This window comes from Podarcis bocagei, assembly GCF_964188305.1.
Source record: "Podarcis bocagei genome assembly, chromosome: 12".
NCBI classification, from domain to species: domain Eukaryota; kingdom Metazoa; phylum Chordata; class Lepidosauria; order Squamata; family Lacertidae; genus Podarcis; species Podarcis bocagei.
This window is the reverse complement of record NC_138137.1, coordinates 28,150,880-28,174,263: the sequence shown is the minus strand read 5'-3', so window position 1 is coordinate 28,174,263 and position 23,384 is coordinate 28,150,880. Positions and strand designations below refer to the sequence as shown.

General features: G+C 41.6%; 1 protein-coding gene across 4 annotated transcripts in view; it reads left to right on the top strand.

Moving 5' to 3' along the window:
* The window catches only part of HDAC9 (histone deacetylase 9), a 487,438-nt gene that overhangs the window by 168,896 nt on the left and 295,158 nt on the right, over positions 1 to 23,384 (top strand). The window contains exon 7 of one of the 4 annotated variants that reach the window (XM_081164394.1): positions 3,349 to 3,408. The exons of the other annotated variants lie outside the window; for them this stretch is intronic. Coding sequence (XP_081020520.1) covers positions 3,349 to 3,408 — 60 coding nt within the window. The remainder of the gene's footprint in view (positions 1 to 3,348; positions 3,409 to 23,384) is intronic. 4 annotated transcript variants of the gene reach the window in all.

The following is a 23,384-nucleotide window of genomic DNA, read 5'->3' as shown; positions in this document are numbered from 1 at the left end:
GTTCGAATCCCCACGACGGGGTGAGCTCCCGTTGCTCGGTCCCTGCTCCTGCCAACCTAGCAGTTTGAAAGCACATCAAAGTGCAAGTAGATAAATAGGTACCGCTCCAGCAGGAAGGTAAACGGCATTTCCGTGCACTGCTCTGCTTCGCCAGAAGTGGCTTAGTCATGCTGGCCACATGACCTGGAAGCTGTACGCCGGCTCCCTCAGCCAATAAAGCGAGATGAGCGCCGCAATCTCAGAACTGGTCATGACTGGACCTAACGGTCAGGGGTCCCTTTATCCAATAATAATAATAATAATAATAATAATAATAATAATAATAATAATAATAAATGTTGAAGTGTCCCATAGAGGTATTTGTAGCTGTCTGAATGCACACCAAGATATTACAAAAAATTCCCACAAAAAACTGGACTCTTTTGTACCTTCTTATTTTAATTCTGCATACCCAGAGCTGAGGATTCTCATGTAATATTTTGAGTCTGGCTTAGTTTTTATGTCTAAATAATGACCCTCTGGAAATGGTTTTTGATTTTTTTTTATAAGGGAACATGCAACTTAAGCTGAACCGGGGCAGCACCTTACAATAACACATTTTTTGGTAACAGCACAATCCCTTTGGTCTCAAGGGTGCAGTCATAGTGAGAAAGTTGTATAATACAGTTTAATTTACCATAAATACGTAACGTATTTCATAATGATTTGAACATGCTGAAAAAGTTGCCATATATATTTTAATAAAGCAGCCTACTAGTAAATGTATTGCTTTTTGCTTCCCTCACCTTTCATCCCAGTGGTCTTATGGGGTAATGTGTGGAGTTTTTTAATAAATAAATAAAAATATGTTGAACATTTATTTCTTTATTTCCTTTCCTTTCGACTTGTTCATGAAGCTGATAAATGGCTAGTTTGGCAGCTCATTAAAGGTAAAGGTAAAGGGACCCCTGACCGTTAGGTCCAGTCGCAGATGACTCTGGGGTTGCGGCGTTCATCTCGCTTTATTGGCCGAGGGAGCCGGCGTACAGCTTGCGGGTCATGTGGCCAGCATGACTAAGCCGCTTCTGGCGAACCAGAGCAGTGCACGTAAACGTCGTTTACCTTCCCACCAAAACGGTATTTATTTATCTATTTGCACTTCGTGCTTTCGAATTGCTAGGTTGGTAGGAGCAGGGACCGAGCAACGGAAGCTCACCCTGAAACGGGGATTCAAACCGCCGACCTTCTGATTGGCAAGCCCTAGGCTCTGTGGTTTACCCCACAGCGCCACCCGCATCCCTGGTAGCTCGTTAGTGTGCAACAAATACAATCTCTACAGTCCTTGATGTGGTATTGAGTCGAGCAATATGGTAAGACACTCAAATCCTCTCCATCAAATATAACAAGTGTTCAAGCCTTCTTAAAGCTAAAGGCAGATTCTCCATTACTTTGCAAACAAATCTGGTAGGTTGATTGGCCGCTGATGTGGTTGTCACACAGCTGTTCTCAGGGTCTAGCATTCCTTCCCTTGACAACATCTTTTAAAATTGCTGCTAAGCTTGCTTTTGCAAAACATACCATTGCACATAAACATACAGTGGTACCTCGGGTTAATAACTTAATTCATTCTGGAGGTCTGTTCTTAACCTGAAACTGTTCTTAACCTGAAGCACCACTTTAGCTAATGGGGCCTCCCGCTGCCATTGTGATGCCGCTGCACAATTTCTGTTCTCATCCTGAAATAAAGTTCTTAACCCGAGGTAATATTTCTGGTTTAGCGGAGTCTGTAACTTGAAGCGTATGTAACCTGAAGCATATGTAACCCGAGGTACCACTGTACTAGGGCCATGATTATAATAGTAACAATAATTTATTATTTATACCCCACCCATCTAGCTGGGTTTCCCCAGCCACTCTGGGTGGCTCCCAACAGAATAATAATAATAGTAATAATAATAATAATAATAATAATAATAATAATAATAATAATAATAATAGCGTCAAAAGATCAAACATCAAAAACTTCCCTAAACAGGGCTGACTTCAAATGTCTATGCTGCATTCTGACAAATTACTAAAAATGCAAGGGGGAGGGGGAAAGGTGAATACCAAATTATAACATAATATAGTATATTGCATGGGTAGGCAAATTAAGGCTCGGGGGCCGGATCTGGCCAAATCGCCTTAGCATTAGCATGACCATTCTGTACTATTAAGCAGAGTGGATGGGAGCCAATCAGATCAAGTTACAGGGAACCAGGCAGAGGGCTTCTTGGTAGTGGCACCCACCCTGTGAAACTCCCTCCCATCAGATGTCAAAGAGAAAAACAACTACCAGACCTTTAGAAGACATCTGAAGGCAGCCCTGTTTAGGGTTTTAATGTTTAACAGACCATTGTATCTTAATATTCTGATGGAAGCCGCCCAGGGTGGCTGGGGAAACCCAGCCAGATGGGTGGGGTAATAATAATAATAATAATAATAATAATAATAATAATAATAATAATAATAATAATAATAATAATAATAATTTATTACCATCATCATCACCATCATAATCACAGGAAAAACTGGGGCAGGGGGAAGTTGACCTTTTTCTTGCCTTCCATGCTGGCTAACTTGTTGAGGCTTCACATACCCTTTTTCCCTTTTGAAAAAGAAATAAAAAGAAAATAATTTGGATAATATGCTTGCCATTAGGGTTCCAATATGCTTTTGTCACCTGCAAATGAAAATAATTCTAACATAGACATTACTTTTTATGGTAGTTTGCCATTTTTACACTGAGACTGCTTTTTCTTTTTCTTCAGTTCCCTTCCCCACCCTCCTAGTTTTCAGGCATATAAATCACATCAAAAGTATGACGGAAGGCTTGAATGAAATATTTTCTGCAGTTTGTGGGCCATCTAAATAGTGCATGCTCTGGAACTTTACCTAGTTGTTAATTGGCAGGTTAAACTTTTATGGGTTTCTGGTACCCTGGTGATACACGACTATTAAAAATTGCAGGTGGTTCATGGGGGAGGGAGAAGTAAGTTCCTGTGCTAGCAATATATAATAAAACTGTATATTTCATGTGCCTCTTGTGAAAGTGGAGACATTAATACTCTCGTACAATGCAAGTCAATTAAGGAATCTTTATTGATCTCATTAAAGTATCCCCCACCCCCTGGAAATACTGAAAAGAGCCCTGCTTTTGGAGAGAAAAAAAACACAGGAAAAAATAATTAGCTGGAGTATTCTCTCCTTTGAATTAAGAAACACAGCGGGGCATTTAAATGCACCATTCAGTCCTGAGCTCAAATGTTTGCTATGTAAAAAATTCTGCCTGTGGTTTGAAAGGTTCCCTTTTGATTTTTCTGCCATCAGATCAAGTCCAACTGCATGAGAGGCTGTTGCATCTGCCCTGTCACATGAGGAAGCCTCTCTGTAAGTGCTTCCCGTATTTCAGGATTTACAAGTCGTTGGAAACTCTGTTCTGCGAGCCTGCTGGTTCTGAATTTATGGGTGTGCAAGCCTAAGATACTCCATTGGGTTTCCTTTTGCAGACGTATGCGATCATATTGCAAGTTCTACAATATTTTTGTCTCAAAAACCAGTGTTCCTAATTTCCCCTTAGGAGAAATAGTCGCACTGTTACTATGCCAGTTTAAAATCAAACTCTAAAAGAAACTCGATATCTCACACAAATATGTTTCATAGAAGTATTCAGTCTTTTTACTCCTTCCATATTATTGTTTTATTTTATATTATTATTATTATTATTATTATTATTATTATTATTATTATTATTATTATATTTGTATACCGCCCTATACCTGTAGGTTTCAGGGTTGTACACAGCATAAAATCACAATATATTGCTTATTGAAGTGTAGTGGACATTGTTCATTGCCTAGATTCGAACTTAGCACTCTGCTTGATTTGCTCCCTATGACTTTAATGAGACTTTTATCTGAATTCGGTGTTGTTGAGTCCCAATCAGGAGTGTAACGTTAAAAGTTCAGAAGTAGTCATTTCCAGAAGGTCTGCCATGTTACTCTCAACAAAAACAGTGAAGAGTCTTCCAGTGCCTGAAAAACTGACTTTTTTTTTTAATGGCTTAAGCTTTTGTGGACTCCAACCACTCCAACCATTAACTGAGTGATGAGTTATCCTGAGTTACAGACATATCTACATATGGTTAGGGGGGCATGAATGAGGACTGTAAATCATTAATCCAGAAGAAGATGAAATGCAGAGAGTGCAGTTTATTGTAATTATGTTATTAATAGTGGCCATTCACAAAATGTAGTTGATGATGAGAAAGATATCCTGGCGGTGGTAAATCAGTTAGCAAATGCAGTGTGGTAAAAGCATTCAGTTCACAAGACAACCTCTTGATTAATTGTAATCTAGCAGTTTCACATGGCAGTCTCCCTTAAAACTGCCCTTATTCAAATATGGTGACTTTAATGTCAGTTATGCACTGCTATGGGAAGCTGAAATGTTCCCTAACTGGTTTTTGGATGCTGCCATTTCTGATGTCCAATTTATACCCATCTGTTGTTTTGCATAGTGACTGGCCTGTTACTTCTATGTAGAATGTAGAAGGGCATGGCTGGCAGATAATGGACAGCGCAGGGAGGCTGGTGCTGCCCACCCACCTTCCCAATGCTGAGCGGTGCTGCCAGTTCTTGAGATGGAGAGGGGAAGGGCAAAGTGTAAGGGCAGCAGAAGCAGCAGGTTAGCTCTGTTGCTGTGCACATACTGTGCTGAGATCCTTGCACCTTTTCCTCTCAAGAACCGGCAGTGATGCCTGTGCCACTCTGTTGACCACTGTTGATGATGGCATGTAACACATTGGAAGATGAGCTGGTGAATGAATCCCTGATGGTTGTGAATGACAATATAGCATTATAGTACAGTCGTACCAAAGGGTGGCGCTGCAGGTTAAACCACTGAGCCTAGGGCTTGCTGATCAGGAGGTTGGAGGTTCGAATCCCCACAACAGGGTGAGCTCCCGTTGTTTGGTCCCTGCTCCTGCCAACCTAGCAGTTCGAAAGCATGCAGTGCAAGTAGATAAATAGGTACCACTGTGGAGGGAAGGTAAACGGCGTTTCCGTGTGCTGCTCTGGTTCGCCAGAAGCGGCTTAGTCATGCTGGCCACATGATCCAGAAGCTGTATACCAGCTCCCTCGGCCAATAAAGCGAGATGAGCACTGCAACCCCAGAGTCGTCCGCAACTGGACCTAATGGTCAGGGGTCCCTTTACTCTTTACAGTCGTACCTCGGAAGTCTGTTCAACTTCCAAAACGTTCGAAAACCAAGGCACAGCTTTTGATTGGCTGCAGGAAGCTCCTGCAGCCAACTGGAAGCTGTGTAAGCCACGTCAGACGTTCGGGTTCCAAAGAACGTTCAAAAACCGGAACACTCACTTCTGGGTTTGCGGTGTTCAGGAGCCAAAACGTTTGACTCGCAAGGCGTTCGTCAACCAAGTTATGACTGTATTCCTAGAATAGACATGGGGGCAGAATATCTGGGTTTGCTGCTTGGTTTGGTCCCTGTGGCTGTATCTTTTTATAAAGCTCACCTCTCTATTGCTTCCTTCCTTCAGTCTTTTCTCCTGTCTTCTGTGGGACATGGAGACCTGCTTGGGAAAGGTCATAGCACCTGCTTTGCATGCAGGAAGGTTTTAAGTTCAGTCACCAGCCTCTGCAGGGCTGAGAGAGACCCCTGCCAAAAATCCTGGAGAGGTGCTGCCAGTCAACGTAGGCAATGTGCAGCTAGATGGACTGATGGTCTGACTCTGCATAAGGCAGACTTCTGTGTTCCCAACAGGAATAAGTGGAGTTTGAAGTCTCTCACAATAGTGGGAGGAGTCACCGCAGTGTGATCTTCTGCTCCCTCCAAGCATTTAAAGGGGATGAGCAAAGGTTTCTGTGAAAATTCATTTACATTTCTTATAGCCATAGGGAGGTAGACAACTGATGACAGAGCTGCAGAGTTTTACTTGACCCCAACACTAAAGGTTTCAGATGTGATCTGTGCCTACCAGGCTAGAAAGAAAACTACGCTCCCTCCAGTTCCTTGCCCTCACCAGCAATGTTGGTTTCAGGTTTTGGATACATTTTGGGTGAGACAGATGGATGACAATTGTTGAAAACATAGCTTGAAGACCTCTTTGATTCTGTGGTTTCTAAAAACAAACGAATGAATGAATTGAATGGGCTTCACTCAAAAAGGGCAGTATCTCATTGGCAGGACAGACGTTTTGCATGCAAAAGGTCCCAAATTCAATCGTTGGTATCCCCAGGTAGGGTTGGGAATGACTTCGGTCTGGAACCCAAGACAGCTGCTGCTAGTTGATGAACCATTATACACCATTATAAATCTGCATGCATAAGTAACAGCTTTTATGGATATCTTTGTCTGCGCACTTAAAATCAGCATTCATTGGTCATGATCTGAGGGCAGAATGCAATAGCTAAAACAACAATTAGTACCATCAAACCATATAAACATTACTCAAAACGTTAAAAAATCCATCTCACAACGGTGAAAGCACGATGGTCTGCCTGACCTTGAGCCACATCAAAGCCTCCCAAAGGCTTAAGTGATATGTTAATGGTCAGCTATACAAATATGGTAAATAAAACAAATAAATAAAATTTGCTTGCCCTTGATTTCTAAGATTGTAATCCTAACCCCCATTTACCTGGGAGAAAGCACCACTGAATTCAGTAGGATTTCCATCAGAGAAGACTTGGTTTGGATTGCACTATGATAGTCTTGTCATGTTATTTTGGTGTCCTCAGATTTGTTCAGTACTTACAGTATGTACTACAGTAGGGAATAGGTCAAATAAATGATGTACAGTAGAATTTGAAACTCTCAAATTCATTATTTTTATGTCAAAGTAGCTTTACAACAAGACACTATCAAGTTGGTGGACTGTATGTTTCTAAATTACAGCAAGTTTAACCTTGTGGAACATTTTTATTAATACTCATATTTGTTTTTACAATCCAATTACCTCAGAACACAGCAGTTTATTCAAAACAGGTATCTTGGATTTCATTTCTAAAAATATTTTGATAGATTTTTATGAACTTTTAAAACCCCAAAGCTGTGTGTGTTAAAAACAGAACCTAGAAACTTTATGACTTTATGAGGGGGTGTTTTTTTGGTCCTACATTAAGAGTCAACTTGCTGTGCCAGACACCTGAATGAAGGTGGCTCTGGTAGGGAACATAAGAATTAAATAAGCCTATATTGGCAGTGTGTAGTCTTGGTGTACCAGGCTCACCAGGGATAGCTTCTTAAGCCTGCGTATATGAAACGGACATAGCTGTGTTATTACCTTGCTTTTCCTGTGGGCTAAACTAATGCAACATTTGTCACATAGTTTGTCCTTGCCGAGTTTTTTCTTTTCTTTTGCAAATAGCTGGCATGGGGGTGGGGTGGGGTGGGGAACCAAGCTAGATCAGAATGCTGTTGTAGTGAGGGATCCCTTTAATCCTTGACCTCTGCCATGGTCCTGACTAGAATTGCCTACACCCATGATTTGCAACAAGGACCTTCTGTTCACAAAAGGTGTCCCGGCCCAGTTTTCTATGGTCTCCTCCTTCGTCTCTGTTCCAGTGCCCTATCCAATCCCATTCAGCATGGTTCCCTGTCCTTGGACAGAGAATTTGGGGGTGGGAGATTTGGGGCTTCTGGGAAGATGAAGGAACAGGAAAGTTTCTTTTTGCCTACTACGTCCTTCCATGGGTTCTACGAATGCAACCCTATCCATTTCTTTCTTGCGTAGAGTCTTTCATCTTAGCATTAGAGCCACAGCTGCTATTGCACTGAAATCTATTGGCCTTGATGGCCCACTGTGAGAAATGATATTAATTGTTGTTTTGCATTGAAACATATCATGCAAGTGTAGATATTGCTTGGGACTTTTTGTTTCTCATACACGCTTGTGTGCATTTATTAATATTCCACTTTTTTACTCACAGAACATCTATCATAAAATTAAAGAGAAGAAACAAATAATGGCACTTTTTTATTTATTTATAAACTGCTTCGCAGAACAATGTAGAAGATGATAAATTGCCCCCCAAAGTCTCAAACAGGATGCCCAGCCATTAGAGATAATTTTATTGTTTTATGTTATTGTTTACCTCAATGACTGCCTCTTCCCATATGAACTGGCCTGGACCCTGTGATCATCATCTGAGGCTCTTTCTTGTGTGCCTCCTCCATGAGAGGTCTGGAGGGTGGCATCACAAGAATGACTTGTGACTCCCCATTTGGGGAATGCTCTCCTCTGGGAGGCTTGCCTTGTGCCTTCATTATATCTCTTTAGGCACCAGGAGAAAATATTTCTCTTTAACAAGCCCTGAATAACGTTCTATGACCTTTAAAATGTGTTTGTGGGAGGGGTTATTGGATTGTTTTTGTTCTTTGTTTTTATTATGTATTTTGTGTTCTCATTTTGTATTTTTATATTGTGACCTGCCCTGTCCTTTTCGGATGAAGGGCAGTACAGTGGTACCTCGGGTTAAGAACTTAATTCGTTCTGGAGGTCCGTTCTTAACCTGAAACTGTTCTTAACCTGAAGCACCACTTTAGCTAATGGGGCCTCCTGCTGCTGCTGCGCTGCTGGAGCAGGATTTCTGTTCTCATCCTGAAGCAAAGTTCTTAACCCGAGGTACTATTTCTGTGTTAGTGGAGTTTGTAACCTGAAGCGTCTGTAACCCGAGGTACCACTGTATACAAATTTAATAAATATATAATATATATATTTTTTGTATTTTTATGCAAACAAACAAACAAACACATCATTTGTGGGAGTTCTTAAAGCTTCTGTTCTGCCAGAAGCTGCCCTCTTTGCCATGTGCCTCAGGTAAGGGGGATATGCTGCCAACTGAGCCAGGTTTGTTATGACTTACGAACATGGTGAGGTCCCAAAAGATCTAATTTTTTATTTGAGGAAGGCCACTTACAACTTTATTTGAAAATCCCTTCTGCACATCAAAATCAGATTAAATGCGTAATTGTACCTACCTTTATGTAATCTTATTTTGTAGAAGTCTGGAAATGACGTATGCAGCCCACAACATGATTTTCCAGGTTATGCCTATTAAAGTTTGTGGGATTATGTTGGCATAAGTAGCTTACGGGTTGCAGACAAAATGTTTTTAAGTAAGTTTGTGATGTGGAATGTTGGGGGTAAGGAAAATAATCCTCCTGTTGCTTTTATTTACCGCTATGCCTTTTATTTACGTATGGTTTATGAATCCACAAATTATTGCCTTTTATTGAAATGGCTATGCGTTATTCAAGATTACTTGTAAACTTTGCTCAGTCTTTCTTAGCAAAGGAAACAGGAAATGCCAGAGAACATTAGACTCAGTAAACCTATAAAATTTGAGAATGCAAACCTATTATTTCTACCAACTTTTCACATAACACTTGGGGAAGCAATGACTAATTAGTTTTTGGCTTTAACAATAACAGTTTCGGGGGCTTTTGTGTTTTGTTTTTATGACTTTCATATTAGGTAGAAGAGGGGAAAGTGGCTCTGAGTGATGAAATATTGGCAGGGCATACACTTGCTTCTCAGTAGGAGCCCAGCTCTTTGATCCCCAATACAATTATATGTGTTGCCCAGGCTTTATTGCCGTCCCAAAGAGCTAACAAGCAGCTGCTATATTCGCTGCCCCATCCTAATAGACCTTTGCTCAAGAGCCAGTCAAATACTTCAGATCAACATGAGAGATTCTCTACATTTTGGGCAACAGCTAAAGAGTCACCAAGAACGGAGCACAATAACAATAAATTGTGCCAAAGCAAGCTGATTGTCGCTGCATCACAAAGTTGCCTTTCCTTATTTTCTGTAAATATTGCATCTGAAATCTTCCTAGTATGCAGGGCTCCCCCCCCAGCCAGAACTCACTTCCGGCACCTCTCAGGTGGGCACCATTATAAGAGAACAAGGGAGGCGTTCATGGTGAGTTCCAACACCTCTCTTTCTAGAAAAATAGCACTGCTAATATGCATTCGTGCAATTGGGGTAGGTTTGGGAGTGCAGTTTCACTGGGTGCACATCTGCCCCCCCTTCATCAAAGGTTGTGGTAAGAATTGCACCATTAAAGGTAAAGGTAAAGGGACCCCTGAACATTAGGTCCAGTCGTGGCCGACTCTGGGGTTGCGGCGCTCATCTCGCTTTATTGGCCGAGGGAGCCGGCATACAGCTTGCGGGTCATGTGGCCAGCATGACTAAGCCACTTCTGGCAAAACAGAGCAGCGCACGGAAACGCCGTTTACCTTCCTGCCGGAGCGGTACCTATTTATCTACTTGCACTTTGACGTGCTTTTGAACTGCTAGGTTGGCAGGAGCAGGGACCGAGCAACGGGAGCTCACCCCGTCGCGGGGATTCGAACCACCGACCTTCTGATCGGCATGTCCTAGGCTCTGTGGTTTAACCCACAGTGCCACCCGCATCCCTATTGCACCATTACGCAAATACTAATTCTTATCAAAAGAGGGAATCGCTGTAGTTCTCAGTAGTAGAGCAGTGTAATGTAGATAATACTGATCTAGACCCTTGTTTGGTTCAGTATAAGACAGCTTCCTCTGTTTCTCTGTAAGGCTTGTTACTGTAAAATCTTTTAAGTTAGCCTCCCCAAACCTGATGCTTTGCAGCAACTCTCATCCTCAAGCATGGACCATGTTGGCTGGGACTGATGGGCGTTGTAGTCCATCAACAGCTGGAGAGTGCCATCTTGCAGAAGTCTTCTTTAGTGAAATCTGGTCAGGATATGGGTTGACCTGGCCATTCCCACATTCCTATGTATAGGCAGAAGGGGCAAAGGCAGTGGGGTAGTCTCCAGCATACCTTCCTTGCTGCTTCTCATCTTTTGCGTGTCGAGGTCCCCAGGTCCACCCCAATAACTCACACATCACACAGAATTTTGTTTAAGGTTTTTGGCATAATTTTGGCCACAACTTTATTAAAATACAAATTTGTGAGTGGTTGCTTAGGCATTGGTTGCGGCTATCTGTCCCCACCATGGGGGACAGACTGACATTCCGCACAATGCGAAAGTCAGAATGGGGGAATACACTTGGGGGTTACGCGGAGCAGGGAATCTGCCCTCACCCCAAATGCAACCAGGAGCTCATTGCTATGGCCCGAGGCCCCTTGACAGAGTGGACAAGCAATAGTTAGCCCCCAATTCCTTTAACGGAATCCCTTGCAGCAGCAGCATTAGAGGGGCAGGCACAGCCAATCCATGCCCCTCAACCAACCAAACCATAAACCAATGCCTAACCGCAACCTTACAAGTTGTGACGATTTGCTACGCAGTAGGCAAAAACCAAATGGCCCCAGCCAATCAGCCAGATGGACAAAATTCCTACCAGGCCCCCGCTCCAAAGCAGACGACCCCATGACAGGCATAGCAAGGTCAAAGCGAAAACCCTAATTCTAGGAAGGGGGGGACGGGCAATCCGCTGCACGGGCGAAAAGAGGAAGCCCTAGCCTCGTGCAAGGAGTTTTAGCATTTCTGGCTGTCAATCAATAAATGGCAACATTAATTTCTTCCCAACAACAAGGGAAGCCCCCAATCGCATCAGTGGCCAACGATCAGTTAGCCCGCCCCCAACTTTGGAGTGTCCTGGCGGCCCCCACCGCAACACGTGCTCTCCATGAAGGAGAACACGCTTTGTCAAACGCAAGGCTTTATTTTCATTTACTTGGGAGGGAAGTGGGAGAAAGCAAGTGGGTGGGGAATGGCAAACCTGGATTCAAGCTACGGTAGATATGGGGGAGAATTTTGATGTGCTTTGCATTTAAAAGCAAACTTACTAGATTTGCACTTTCTTGAAAAAGTATGTAGACGGAAACACAGCTGTGCTTTTCCAAATTTTGCAATGCTTCAGCCAAATAATGCCTATAAAAATGCATTAAGTAGGGTAAACTGCATAAAGATGCATATATTGGTGAAAGGAATGAATAGCATTCAGGGAAATTGCATAAAAATGAGCATATTAGGAGAAGTTTGCAGTCAAATGCTGATGAAGTTTCATGACTTTAAAAAAAGGGAAAGTGATGTGGAAATGAGAAGCTACAGGAACCCAAAATTGACAGATCTGCCCACCACTGGTGGAGGAAGCAACTGGTGGTGGGAAGGGCTGAGACATCTTTTGTCTCTAGCAAGCCCTCCCTGCTGCTTGCCATCTTCCTCTTCTCAAAGGTAAGCTTTTTTTTAAAAAAAATGTTTCTTTGGATGGCAACTGGGAGGAAGTGGCAAGGAAAGATAGCAAAGCTCAGTTCAAACTGATCCTGAATTTCAAAGATTTCTAGGTTCCATTTTTTTTAATGGAATGAGGCTTTTTAAATGGGAGGATTTTGTATTTGCTCACCCAATTGTTAGCTTGAACTAGCTTTCGAGTAGCTAGTTATTACCTTGAAGACTCAATGTAGTGATGCATTGTAGAGTGTCCACAGTAGGTTCTATGCAGGTCCTCCATTCACAGTGGTTTGAGCTGCACAGTCAGTGCAGACAGAGCCTGAAAGTCTACTGTTCTATTTGTAGGTCCTGTTTATTTGGGTCCCACTGAAAATAATACCAGAGCAGAGAGCTTTTTGAAATTCCATCTGTCCTGATAATGAACGGCCGTGCTGAATTTAGCTAAAATGATGGTGTTGCTGTTGGATGGCTGCAAATCTTGATTTTAGATATGTGGGTATTTACTTTCTAAAAGGCAACGGCAATAATGTTTGAGTCAACATAATATTTTGTCGTGATACCTGCTATGTATTAGGAGTGGCAAGAGGAGTCCTTTTTTGGACAGGTGGGGGCTGAGAGGTAAGGTTGTTGCACCGGAAATAACAGACTGCAGTCCTGAAATTCTACACTAGATTGAGCTAATTCACTAGTGGATGTGCCTAAACACATTAATAAGGTTAAAATAGTCAGAAGGACCAAATGACGCAAGCTGGGCTGGGGATAATGGAATAGTAGAGGGCTTTACTGAGGATCCGCTCCGCTGGGAACAGAGACTTTATATCCTAATTAAAGCCCTGTAAACCCCCATTTAGCTCTGGAAATCCAGTATCAAGTGTACTGAGCTGATTTTAATTAAAGCTGATGTTAGCCCCAATTTCATTTGGATTCCTGGCTAAAATAATCTTTTGGTAAGTAAGCTGTTCTATAAAAGAGGATGTATATATCTGATTGCCTCTGATGTGGAATGTATATTTGTGTGGGTGTTTGCATGTGGCTGTATGCTTTTGCCATCATCACATTTTATTTATTCCTTCATTTCTATAATAAGCATTCAGAAAAAAAACAACTGATTTAGTAATACAATAGCATTTTATATCTACCAGCTCTCCTTTTTTAAAACAAATAAACAATCTTCATAAATTATATACAAATAAGGAGAGAAACACCTATTTTCCACTATATATTGAACCTCACTAGAGTCCTACTGATAATAGAAAATGCTCATATTTATATATGATAGTTGAAAAATTGGATTACAGCAGTTTCTGTGCATCCATGTGTCATGATTGCTGCAAATGGAACTGTTTCCGAAATTTTCCCGCTTCATGGTGGAACTAGATGGGGCTGCCCATTATCTCCAGCATTGCAGCCTCTATTTCCCCACCGGGAATGTTGCTGTGTCATAACATAGCTTTGTTGTCTGGCTTAGGGGAATTAAACATCATAGCTGACAGCATTGACAAGCTGGTAAGTTTCATGCTGTCTACCCTCATATTTCCTATACACCCCAAAACTAATTGAAATGCCCGCTTTCTCACTCTGCAGATAGGGACATAAAGGTGGGATGGGGCTTTTTATCCAATGTTCTGCGAAAGGGAAGGGAAGCTTATGGTCATGAAACTTCACTCCAGGAAGTACAAATGAGAAGTCAGTCCCACCTCAATCCATCCCTGGCAATAGCAGTGATTTTTATAAAGAAGCCCGTCAGTATTTATTTTGCTTACAGTTGAACTCAAGGCTTCTGTGCAGCTTCTTTAGCAAGACTGCTGTAACTGCCAATAATTGGGTTTGTGTGTTTGTGTGTTGTGTTGTGCTGTGGTGTTGGTGGTGAAGACTGCTAGGCAAGAGATGACAAGCCAGTAAGCTTCACAGGCTATTTGGAATGCTGATGACACAAAGAAGCCACCAGAATTCCATCAGAGGAGGACTCTGTGTCTCTATAGTGGCGTAAACTGGGCCTTGATGAGTAGCCATTTGCTATATTAGTATTGCCAGGCATTTGAGTTAGTAAATATGTACCCAGTCAAAGCAAGAGGAATAATTTCCTGACCTCTGAGGACCAAAAGATAATGCAACTTTGCAAGCTAATGCAACTAAGTGCTTTTTATTTGCCAAACATTAAAACAAACCAGCTTCTAAGTCCCATAATGACATACAGTCATAGACACTATGGTAGGATCATAGAACTGTAGAGTTGGAAGTCCAACCCCCTGCAATGCAGGAATCTCAGCTTGATCATACATGACAGATGGCCATCCACCCTCTGCATAAAAATCTCCAAGGAAGGAGAATCCACCACCTTACGTGGGAATCAAACAGTTCTTGCTGTCAGAAAGTTCTCCCTCATGTTTAGTCAGAATCTTCTTTCTTTCAGTATACCTGAAGGAGTGTCTCCACCCCCATCGTTCTACCCGGACACTGAGGTCCAGTTCCAAGGGCCTTCTGGCGGTTCCCTCACTGCGAGAAGCCAAGTTACAGGGAACCAGGAAGAGGGCCTTCTCAGTAGTGGCACCCACCCTGTGAAACTCTCTCCCACCAGATGTCAAAGAGAACAACAATTACCAGACTTTTAGAAGACATCTGAAGGCAGCCCTGTTCAGGGAAGCTTTTAATGTTTGATGTATTAGAATATATATATATATATATATATATATATATATATATATATATATATATATATATATTGGAAGCCGCCCAGATTGGCTGGGGAAGCTCAGCCAGATGGGCAGGGTACAAATAAATTATTATTATTATTATTATTATTATTATTATTATTATTATTATTATTTTGTAACTTGAATCTATTCAATCAGGTCCTAGCCTCCAGAGAAGGACAAAACAAGCTTCCTCCATTCTCCATATGACAGCCCTTTGGATATTTGAAGATGTACTGAGTCTGATCAGAATTTATACATGTATATTGCTTGCATATTTCAGTGCTCCACCAGATGGCAGGAAGTTATGGCATACTGAGATTCTTGAGGTACAAGAAAATTCTTCACTGGAGTAAAATAATAATAATATTGGAAGACTCTCCTTAAATGCTTAAGAGCATGTCATTTATTTGAGGAGATCCGAAAGAGAATAAACAACCATACTCTTGGAATATATTTTCCTGGAGAGGAGAATAGGTGTGATGTCAGAGCACTCTTCCATTTTCTATCCTCTTGCTCCCTTTTTGGCAGTGTTTGGTATTATCTTTGTCATTTATAGACCTGTGCTGGGTCAGCCTGAAGCAAGTTCTCCTTCAAAGTGTGCACTGGAGAAAATAAAATAGGAAGTCCTGATGACATTTACTTCCTGAATACTTGATCTGAAAAAGTACTTGAATGTGTGAACTAATACAGTGGTACCTTGGGTTACATATGCTTCAGGTTACATACGCTTCAGGTTACAGACTCCGCTAACCCAGAAATAGTACCTCGGGTTAAGAACTTTGCTTCAGGATGAGAACAGAAATCGTGCAGCAGCGGCAGCAGGAGGCCCCATTAGCTAAAGTGGTGCTTCAGGTTAAGAACAGTTTCAGGTTAAGAACAGACCTCCAGAACGAATTAAGTACTTAACCCGAGGTACCACTGTAAGCCCTTTCCATGCTGTTGTTCAAAATTTTATTCTGTATACTTTGGAAAATTCATAAATGTCCCTTCAGTTTGTATGGAATAGCATTTAGGTTGAGAAAGCCATATAGAATTTTCTAGTATTAAGGCATGTTTAAGAGAGCTATGTACTGCAATTGTTCTCCATATATTCATAGAATCATAGGGACGTTAACATGCTAATATATAATTTCTGATAGATAATCATCTACCCTGGTTGGGTATATAACAGTAACACAAGTTTACTGGTAAATGTATCCCCATTTGTTCACTACAGTAGTATTTATTGTGGGTTAGAGAGATGTCTTTTTTCTCTGCAAATCTCAATGGCAAAATTCCTACTGAGCTTTTATATAATTATTGAGGTGAATGTTGCAAATACTCAAGAACAGCCTCCCAGAAATCGCCACTGAAGCTTGCTTTTGTAAAGACCTTTTGTGTGTTTGACCTGAATAATTTAAGTCTAATGGTGAAATGATTTCTCATATTGACCCAACCAGTATGTCCAGTGGCCAGGGATGATAAGCAGTTGCTCTATCCTCTTGCCTTAGCTGCAAGAATGAAGCCTGTTGTTTGGCTAAGCCTGATATAAAATGAGGAGCCCAGTTTGTGGCCTTTGCTTGGTTGGCGCTGCATATCTTTTTTGTTTGATGCACTTTTGCTCAAGCCATTGACTTCAGGGGTGATGAGTTGGAGAGCAAATCTTCCTTGCTCTGACAACCTCCAATCTTGAGGCTTCCTTCACTTTCCAAGTTCTCTCAGCATGTTGTTGGAAGAAACAATGAGGTGGGAAATCTCTGTTGTGCTTCCAAAGGACTCTTCCTTCTGTTTCTGTTTGTTTTCACCCACACTTGCCTATTTGAACAGCCCACGAGTCACACTGCCCAGTCGTAAACCTCTCTTGGGCTTTTATTGCATAATACTGTAGTATTGTTTCCTGCATAGGCATATGTGCTGAAATACAGGAGTGCTTTCTTTCCTGGGCCTTCCATAGGATATGTTGAATGGCACAATAGTGCCACTGGCGTTTGAAAATTGGCAAATAGTTTGCATATTCTCTGAAAACTGGCAGACTGATTCTGATTGTATTCTCCTTATAACAAAAGGCTTAATCAATGGGACAGTGCTTCATCATGCCGAGATACATTAGTTGCTGGGTAGCAGACCAGTATCAGTCAAGATCTTAAGGGAGAAATTTACAGTTGCAACAAAAACCACAGTGACCCCTCCCCAATAAAATAACAATCATGTCTCAGCCAACAGATTACCTGCTTAATCAAGCATAATCAGCTTTCACTAATCACGGAAGGTAAATTTAGTTATTAGTGTCAGGACACAACTTTCTTTAAGTAGCACAGCCAATCTAATTACAGTAAGTTATTCTAAACCTGCCGTTTAATTCTGCATTGTTGTTCACAGAAGACTCTGTAGAGCTAGGGGGCTATTTATAGATAGCTGGATAAATTATTCTTTTCTGCCTTTGCATTTTCCCTCACTGAAAAGAACAGAAAGGTCAGTGTTTCTGCATAAACGAATAGCCTTATAAATAATATATCACAACATATTTTGGAGTGGTGGAAATTCTCCATTGAAAATCAGGTCATACATAAATATGCCTACCCCCCAACCCCCCACAGCAGCACAATCTTGTATGTGTTCCCTGTGCAATTGCATACATGGGATTGTATATGGTACAGGAGTGAGGAATCTCAGGCCTAGGAGGATGGGGAGGGGGCAAATATGGCCTTCAGGACCCTGCTCAACCCCTTGGAAGGCTTGAGGGGGGCTGACCCCCTGGCTAAAAAAGGTCCCCCACTCTGATGTAGTCCAAGTTTTCCAGATTGCCAACAGAACCTTCCAGAGGCTTTCCTTCCCCTTCTTCTCAAATAATGGTTCGGCACCAATCACCTCAGGAAACGGGAAGACACTGCTCAGTTCCTTTTCAAACAAGGAACAATTAACTTTTCTTTTTCAGTCTGGAGTGTTTTTATTTGTTTTCATTCATATTCTTGGATTGGATTTGCTTTCATTAAAACTACTGTCACTCCCCCCCAAGGGTGGATGTTCTTCTAACATTTGGCTAGATTTTGTGGCACAAAGAGGACTTTTCAAAATGTGTGAAAAGTGTAGAAATAAGGTTTCTTCAACTGACTGGCACCACTGTGCCTCTGGGAAGAGCACCGTGTGGCAACATGGGCTCACCCACGCTTTGCTTCTCCCATGGCTAGGAAGCACGGCTCTGAGAAGTTTTCCACTTCTCCTGTGTTTTCTAGGCATAGCTTCAAGCAGTTTTCCATTTTCTCCACTGCTTTCTCTGGTAAAACCTACTCTTTACCTCTAAATTGGAGTAAATGTTGATCCATGAAAAACCCAATAGACATTTGCTCTGATTCAGCTGTAAAGACCTGGCTGTCAATAGGACATTAGATAGGTACAATCTGTGAGCTTGTCAAGGCTCGAGATTGCCCTGGGGGAGAAGGCATTGGCCACCCAAAACACACACGCTGTTGTAGATGAGGAGGATGGTTATGATTATCAGTGCTTTTTCTGGGGGTACTAAGGGGTATGGAGTACCAGCACATTTTCCCCCCTAAAAGAAAAGCACTGGTTAAAACTGGACTTATTGTAACAACTTCATGGTGAGTACCAGTGCCATTTTTCTGGAAGAAAAGCACTGATTATTATAATGGAAACAAGTTTATTTCTAAATAGAATTCAGAAGGCCTTACATACATTACTGACACCAAATCTGAATTGAGCCAAGGATAGGATGAGATTTATCCATTATTACATTCAAGTTTATCGGGGCTGTTTGGTTTTCCTGGAGTAAATATTACAAGGGAGCCATGGGCTGATATCCAACCAAACCATCCTGCTAGTGCAAGCATTTTTGGACACACAACAGAGTTTGCCCTTCCTCTTCATTGCTCCATCCCACTGTACACCCCACTAAATCTGTTGTGGGATTTCCCCAACCTTATAGCAGAACTGGGTATTGCCTCAGGTCAGGACCTGCCTCAAATGAAGCAGTGTCTAGGAAATTGGAAACTATAGTACAACAGGAAATATGTTCATGTAAGCTGGCACCAAACTCGCTAATTGTGAGGCACTCATTAGGAATTAAATAAATAGATCACAGGGTTGTTGTTGTTGTTTTTAAATGCCCATGCCCTCTTGTGTAAATAGAAATGAATCTCTCCAATGGGCAGGGAAAAATGGAAGTTAGTTACGCTAGTTAGGAAAGTTCATCAGCACTAGACTTTAAGAACTCCATTTTTCAGACAGTGATGGGATGTTCTCCATAGTCCACATGAGAGAGGATGTCAACCTTCCTGGCCATGCTTCTTCAGGATAAAAGACAGCGAAGGTAACACAAGCTGAGGCCATTAAATTAACCAGACAACAAATCAATATAGCAAAAACCATAGTTGACTCTGAAACTAACATAATTGCTTCTGTGCTTACCTTAAGAAATCCTGTCTAGCCAATGTCTATGCACTTACCTAGTAAAAATGGGCAAAAATGGAAGGCTTAGCTTTTGGAGGGTCTCTCTTGAACCAAAAGATTTTCAGCTTAAATAGTGAAAAAGTAACCCTGGGCTCGATTTATAGTCCAAGTGTAGGGCAAAAAGCCTTGCTTGAATTTGTACTAAACAAATTGAAGGTTGGCATTGCAAGGCTCTGGCAGAGTCCTAGAGTCCTCCCCCGTCCTTCCCAAAGCTGGGAAAGCTTTATTGCCTCCTTTCCAAAGCCTGGTGGCTTACTTGCCTGGCTTTGGGAAGGCAGCACAAGGGCTGTGGGATCATCAAATGTTGCCAAGGGCCGCCAAAAAAGGCCTCAAGGGCTCCTCATTGGACCACCCCGACCTGGACTGTTCTACTCTTCCCTCTAGTCACACTTTCCTCTGGGGGGAAAAAGATTCCAAAATTGGGGGAGGTTAGAAAGTGAATGGCCCAGTGCTGCCAATACACCCTGAGACAGCAATTCAAGCTGTGTCCAGTGGAGGTTGTGTACTTGCTTGCACAATAAAAGGAATTAGTGTGAACACTCTAGATTTCTTCCACATTCCCCAGGTAGGTGTGCATAGGATCTGTAGGTGCTCCTGTGTTTTGTTCCTAGTTTTACCCAGGAACAGTTTCCAGTGCAGTTTGTTCACTAAGGTTGTGTACACATTATATCTTTAAAGTGTGTGTGCGTGTGCACACGCACACACACACACAAAATTCTGGGCACTGTGGTTTGTTAAGAGTTGCTGGGAACTGTAACTCTCTAAGGGGTAGAGTACAGTGTCCAGAATTATTTGAGGGAAAGACTGTGCTTTAAATGTACTTTAAAGGTATAGTGTGTATGCAGCCTGTCTACCAATCTATTTTTAATACTTGGTGTGGGTCAAAAAGGTTACTTGGCACCCATTGAACCAACCCATGCTGGGAAATCTCTGCTAAAGAACATTAAAGAGAAGTCCAAAGAACATGAGTAGAGTTGAGGTCTCCGGATGTGGAGTTTGGAATCTGGAACGCAGTCTTGTTGGTGGACTGTGTTACTTTATCACTCCGTAGCCAACTAAGATCTGTATTTCTTGCTTTTAACTGTAGTTTTTAATCATTAGAAAGGAGCATACTGTTTCAGGGCTATTAAAAAAAGAACACCAATTTCCTCTTTGATCCGCGCTCAGATTTACTGAATTATTATTGAGAAAGAAAAACTTGCAGTGTTGTTTTACGTGCCGATGTCTGCATTTTGCAAGAACATTTCACTGAATTGTTGCCAATGCTTGGGTTTATGGGAATATGCTGTTGTTGTTCCACTTACTTTCTACCTCTGTTTATTCTCATCCTAGTTCTTTTTCTAGTAGTGAAGGTGCTATGAAAAGGGGGGGGGGAGGCAATAAAACAATCCCTACCATTATTTTCTAAATGACATAATGCGCCACCATAATGTTGTGACTGTGTTTTCGTTGTTGCCTATTTTTACCTGTTGCCTGTTTTCTCAAGTCTACTCTTAATTACTTCAGGATGCACTAAATGCTATGTTGCGCTATGTATGGCAATCTGTTACTACAGAGCAATTTCACATTATGATAATAAGTGGTGGACATTATAGTGCCAGCAGGGCCTTTTGCTAAAAGGAATTTTAACTAGATGAACTCAAAAGGGAACTTAAAAAAATCATACATAATGGCATTTTAATCTTCCTTTTACATAATCAAATATGTATTTTAATAGGAAAATTTAAAGAAACTTAGCATTTAAAATTTAACTAAAAGTGTCCAGCATGTGTGTTTGTGTGTGTCTATTTATCTGTAAATAACCAAAACCTGCGTAACAGAAACATCCCGAATGACTGACATTGTCTCCTGCCTCTGATTGAAAGAAAGCAAACAACAGCAGGCCAGGGATCATAACAAGCTGTGCCAATCCCATTCAGAGCTGCTTTGCTGTGCTTTAACTGTGTTGTCATAGTTGTTTCTGTGCCATCCACTATAACAGAGATGGGAAGCCCTTTTGACTTTGTGGGTCAAATGCTGAACCTGCCCCCATCTTCACAGGCCAACTTTGACAGTGGATTGTCCTGCCCATCTGTCTATCACAGGATGTCGTTAGGATACTGGTTGAGAGACAGGTTGGGTATCCTCCCTATGTTCTGTTCCATTCTGTTCTGGCAGATGCATTAGCAGGAAAATAGTTCTGATTTCCATTTGTTATCTTCTATTTGTTTGCTGACAGTCTGAATGCCAAACATTCATCAAACATTTTTCTAGTTCTTTTTAGTTCTATGACATTGATGCACTCTAGATTTGCCTGTAATATATAGGATCTCTATAGTGTAGACCAGAAGCTTCAGGGTTACTACCACTGAGGGGAACATACACAAACACAATGGCAGAATCTGCTCACTTTTTCCTGTCACTAGATGAGGAACATGACAATAGAGAAGTTCTCTATTCTGCATCAGAAGGAGAAAATGGAGTTGGAAAGGTAAATCCACCCTGTCCTTTAGGATCTACTCATCCTCTTCCCATCTCTCCAGTCAGGTCTCAGAAGAGTTCATGACAACACGGAAAGAAACATTGGGAGTCTTGCTCATAATGGTTTGAGAGTTTTTGTTAGTAAACTGAAAAGCAATTGAATTTCTCTTCGTGCCCTTTTTTTATTCTTTCATAGATATACTTTTATGTAATTATTATTTTATTTTTTAAAAGGATTTATATTGCGCTGTTCTGTCAAATACAGTGGTACCTTGGTTTAAGAACAGCTTAGTTTATGAACAACTTGGATTAAGAACGCTGCAAACCTGGAAGTAGGTGTTTTGGTTTGTGAACTTTGCCTTGGAAGCAGAACATGTTTTGCTTCCTGTTGAGTGTGTTCCATTTGTAAATTGAGTTCCCCGCTGCTTTGGGAAAGCACACCTTGGTTTAAGAATGCTTTGGTTTAAGAATGGACTTCTGGAACGTATTAAGTTCATAAACCAAGGTACCACTGTATCTGGCTTTTCAAGGTGGCTAAAAGCAATCAGAGATCAATACAGCAACTGAAAAGCCAAACAGTGTTGCTCTCAACTATTTGATCACATTTTCCAAAGCCCTCCTAAAAAGCTGGGTTTTGATCATGAGCTGGAACACAGGAAAAGATTGTATTAAATTGACTCTCCGGGGTGTGAGTGGGTGTCCGTGGATGTATGACATTTCACTGCTGAGACACAGTGACCAAGGAGGCCCTATATATCATGAAGTCATCCATCAGACCTGAGGTGGTGGTGGGACATGGAGCAAAGTGTGTTGGTATGTATGAGACAAGCTCTTTTCATTTCAAAAACTCAGGAGAGCAAGGGTCCATTACTGCCTTAATAAAACCTGCGTAACAGAAACATCCCGAATGACTGACATTGTCTCCTGCCTCTGATTGAAAGAAAGCAAACAACAGCAGGCCAGGGATCATAACAAGCTGTGCCAATCCCATTCAGAGCTGCTTTGCTGTGCTTTAACTGTGTTGTCATAGTTGTTTCTGTGCCATCCACTATAACAGAGATGGGAAGCCCTTTTGACTTTGTGGGTCAAATGCTGAACCTGCCCCCATCTTCACAGGCCAACTTTGACAGTGGATTGTCCTGCCCATCTGTCTATCACAGGATGTCGTTAGGATACTGGTTGAGAGACAGGTTGGGTATCCTCCCTATGTTCTGTTCCATTCTGTTCTGGCAGATGCATTAGCAGGAAAATAGTTCTGATTTCCATTTGTTATCTTCTATTTGTTTGCTGACAGTCTGAATGCCAAACATTCATCAAACATTTTTCTAGTTCTTTTTAGTTCTATGACATTGATGCACTCTAGATTTGCCTGTAATATATAGGATCTCTATAGTGTAGACCAGAAGCTTCAGGGTTACTACCACTGAGGGGAACATACACAAACACAATGGCAGAATCTGCTCACTTTTTCCTGTCACTAGATGAGGAACATGACAATAGAGAAGTTCTCTATTCTGCATCAGAAGGAGAAAATGGAGTTGGAAAGGTAAATCCACCCTGTCCTTTAGGATC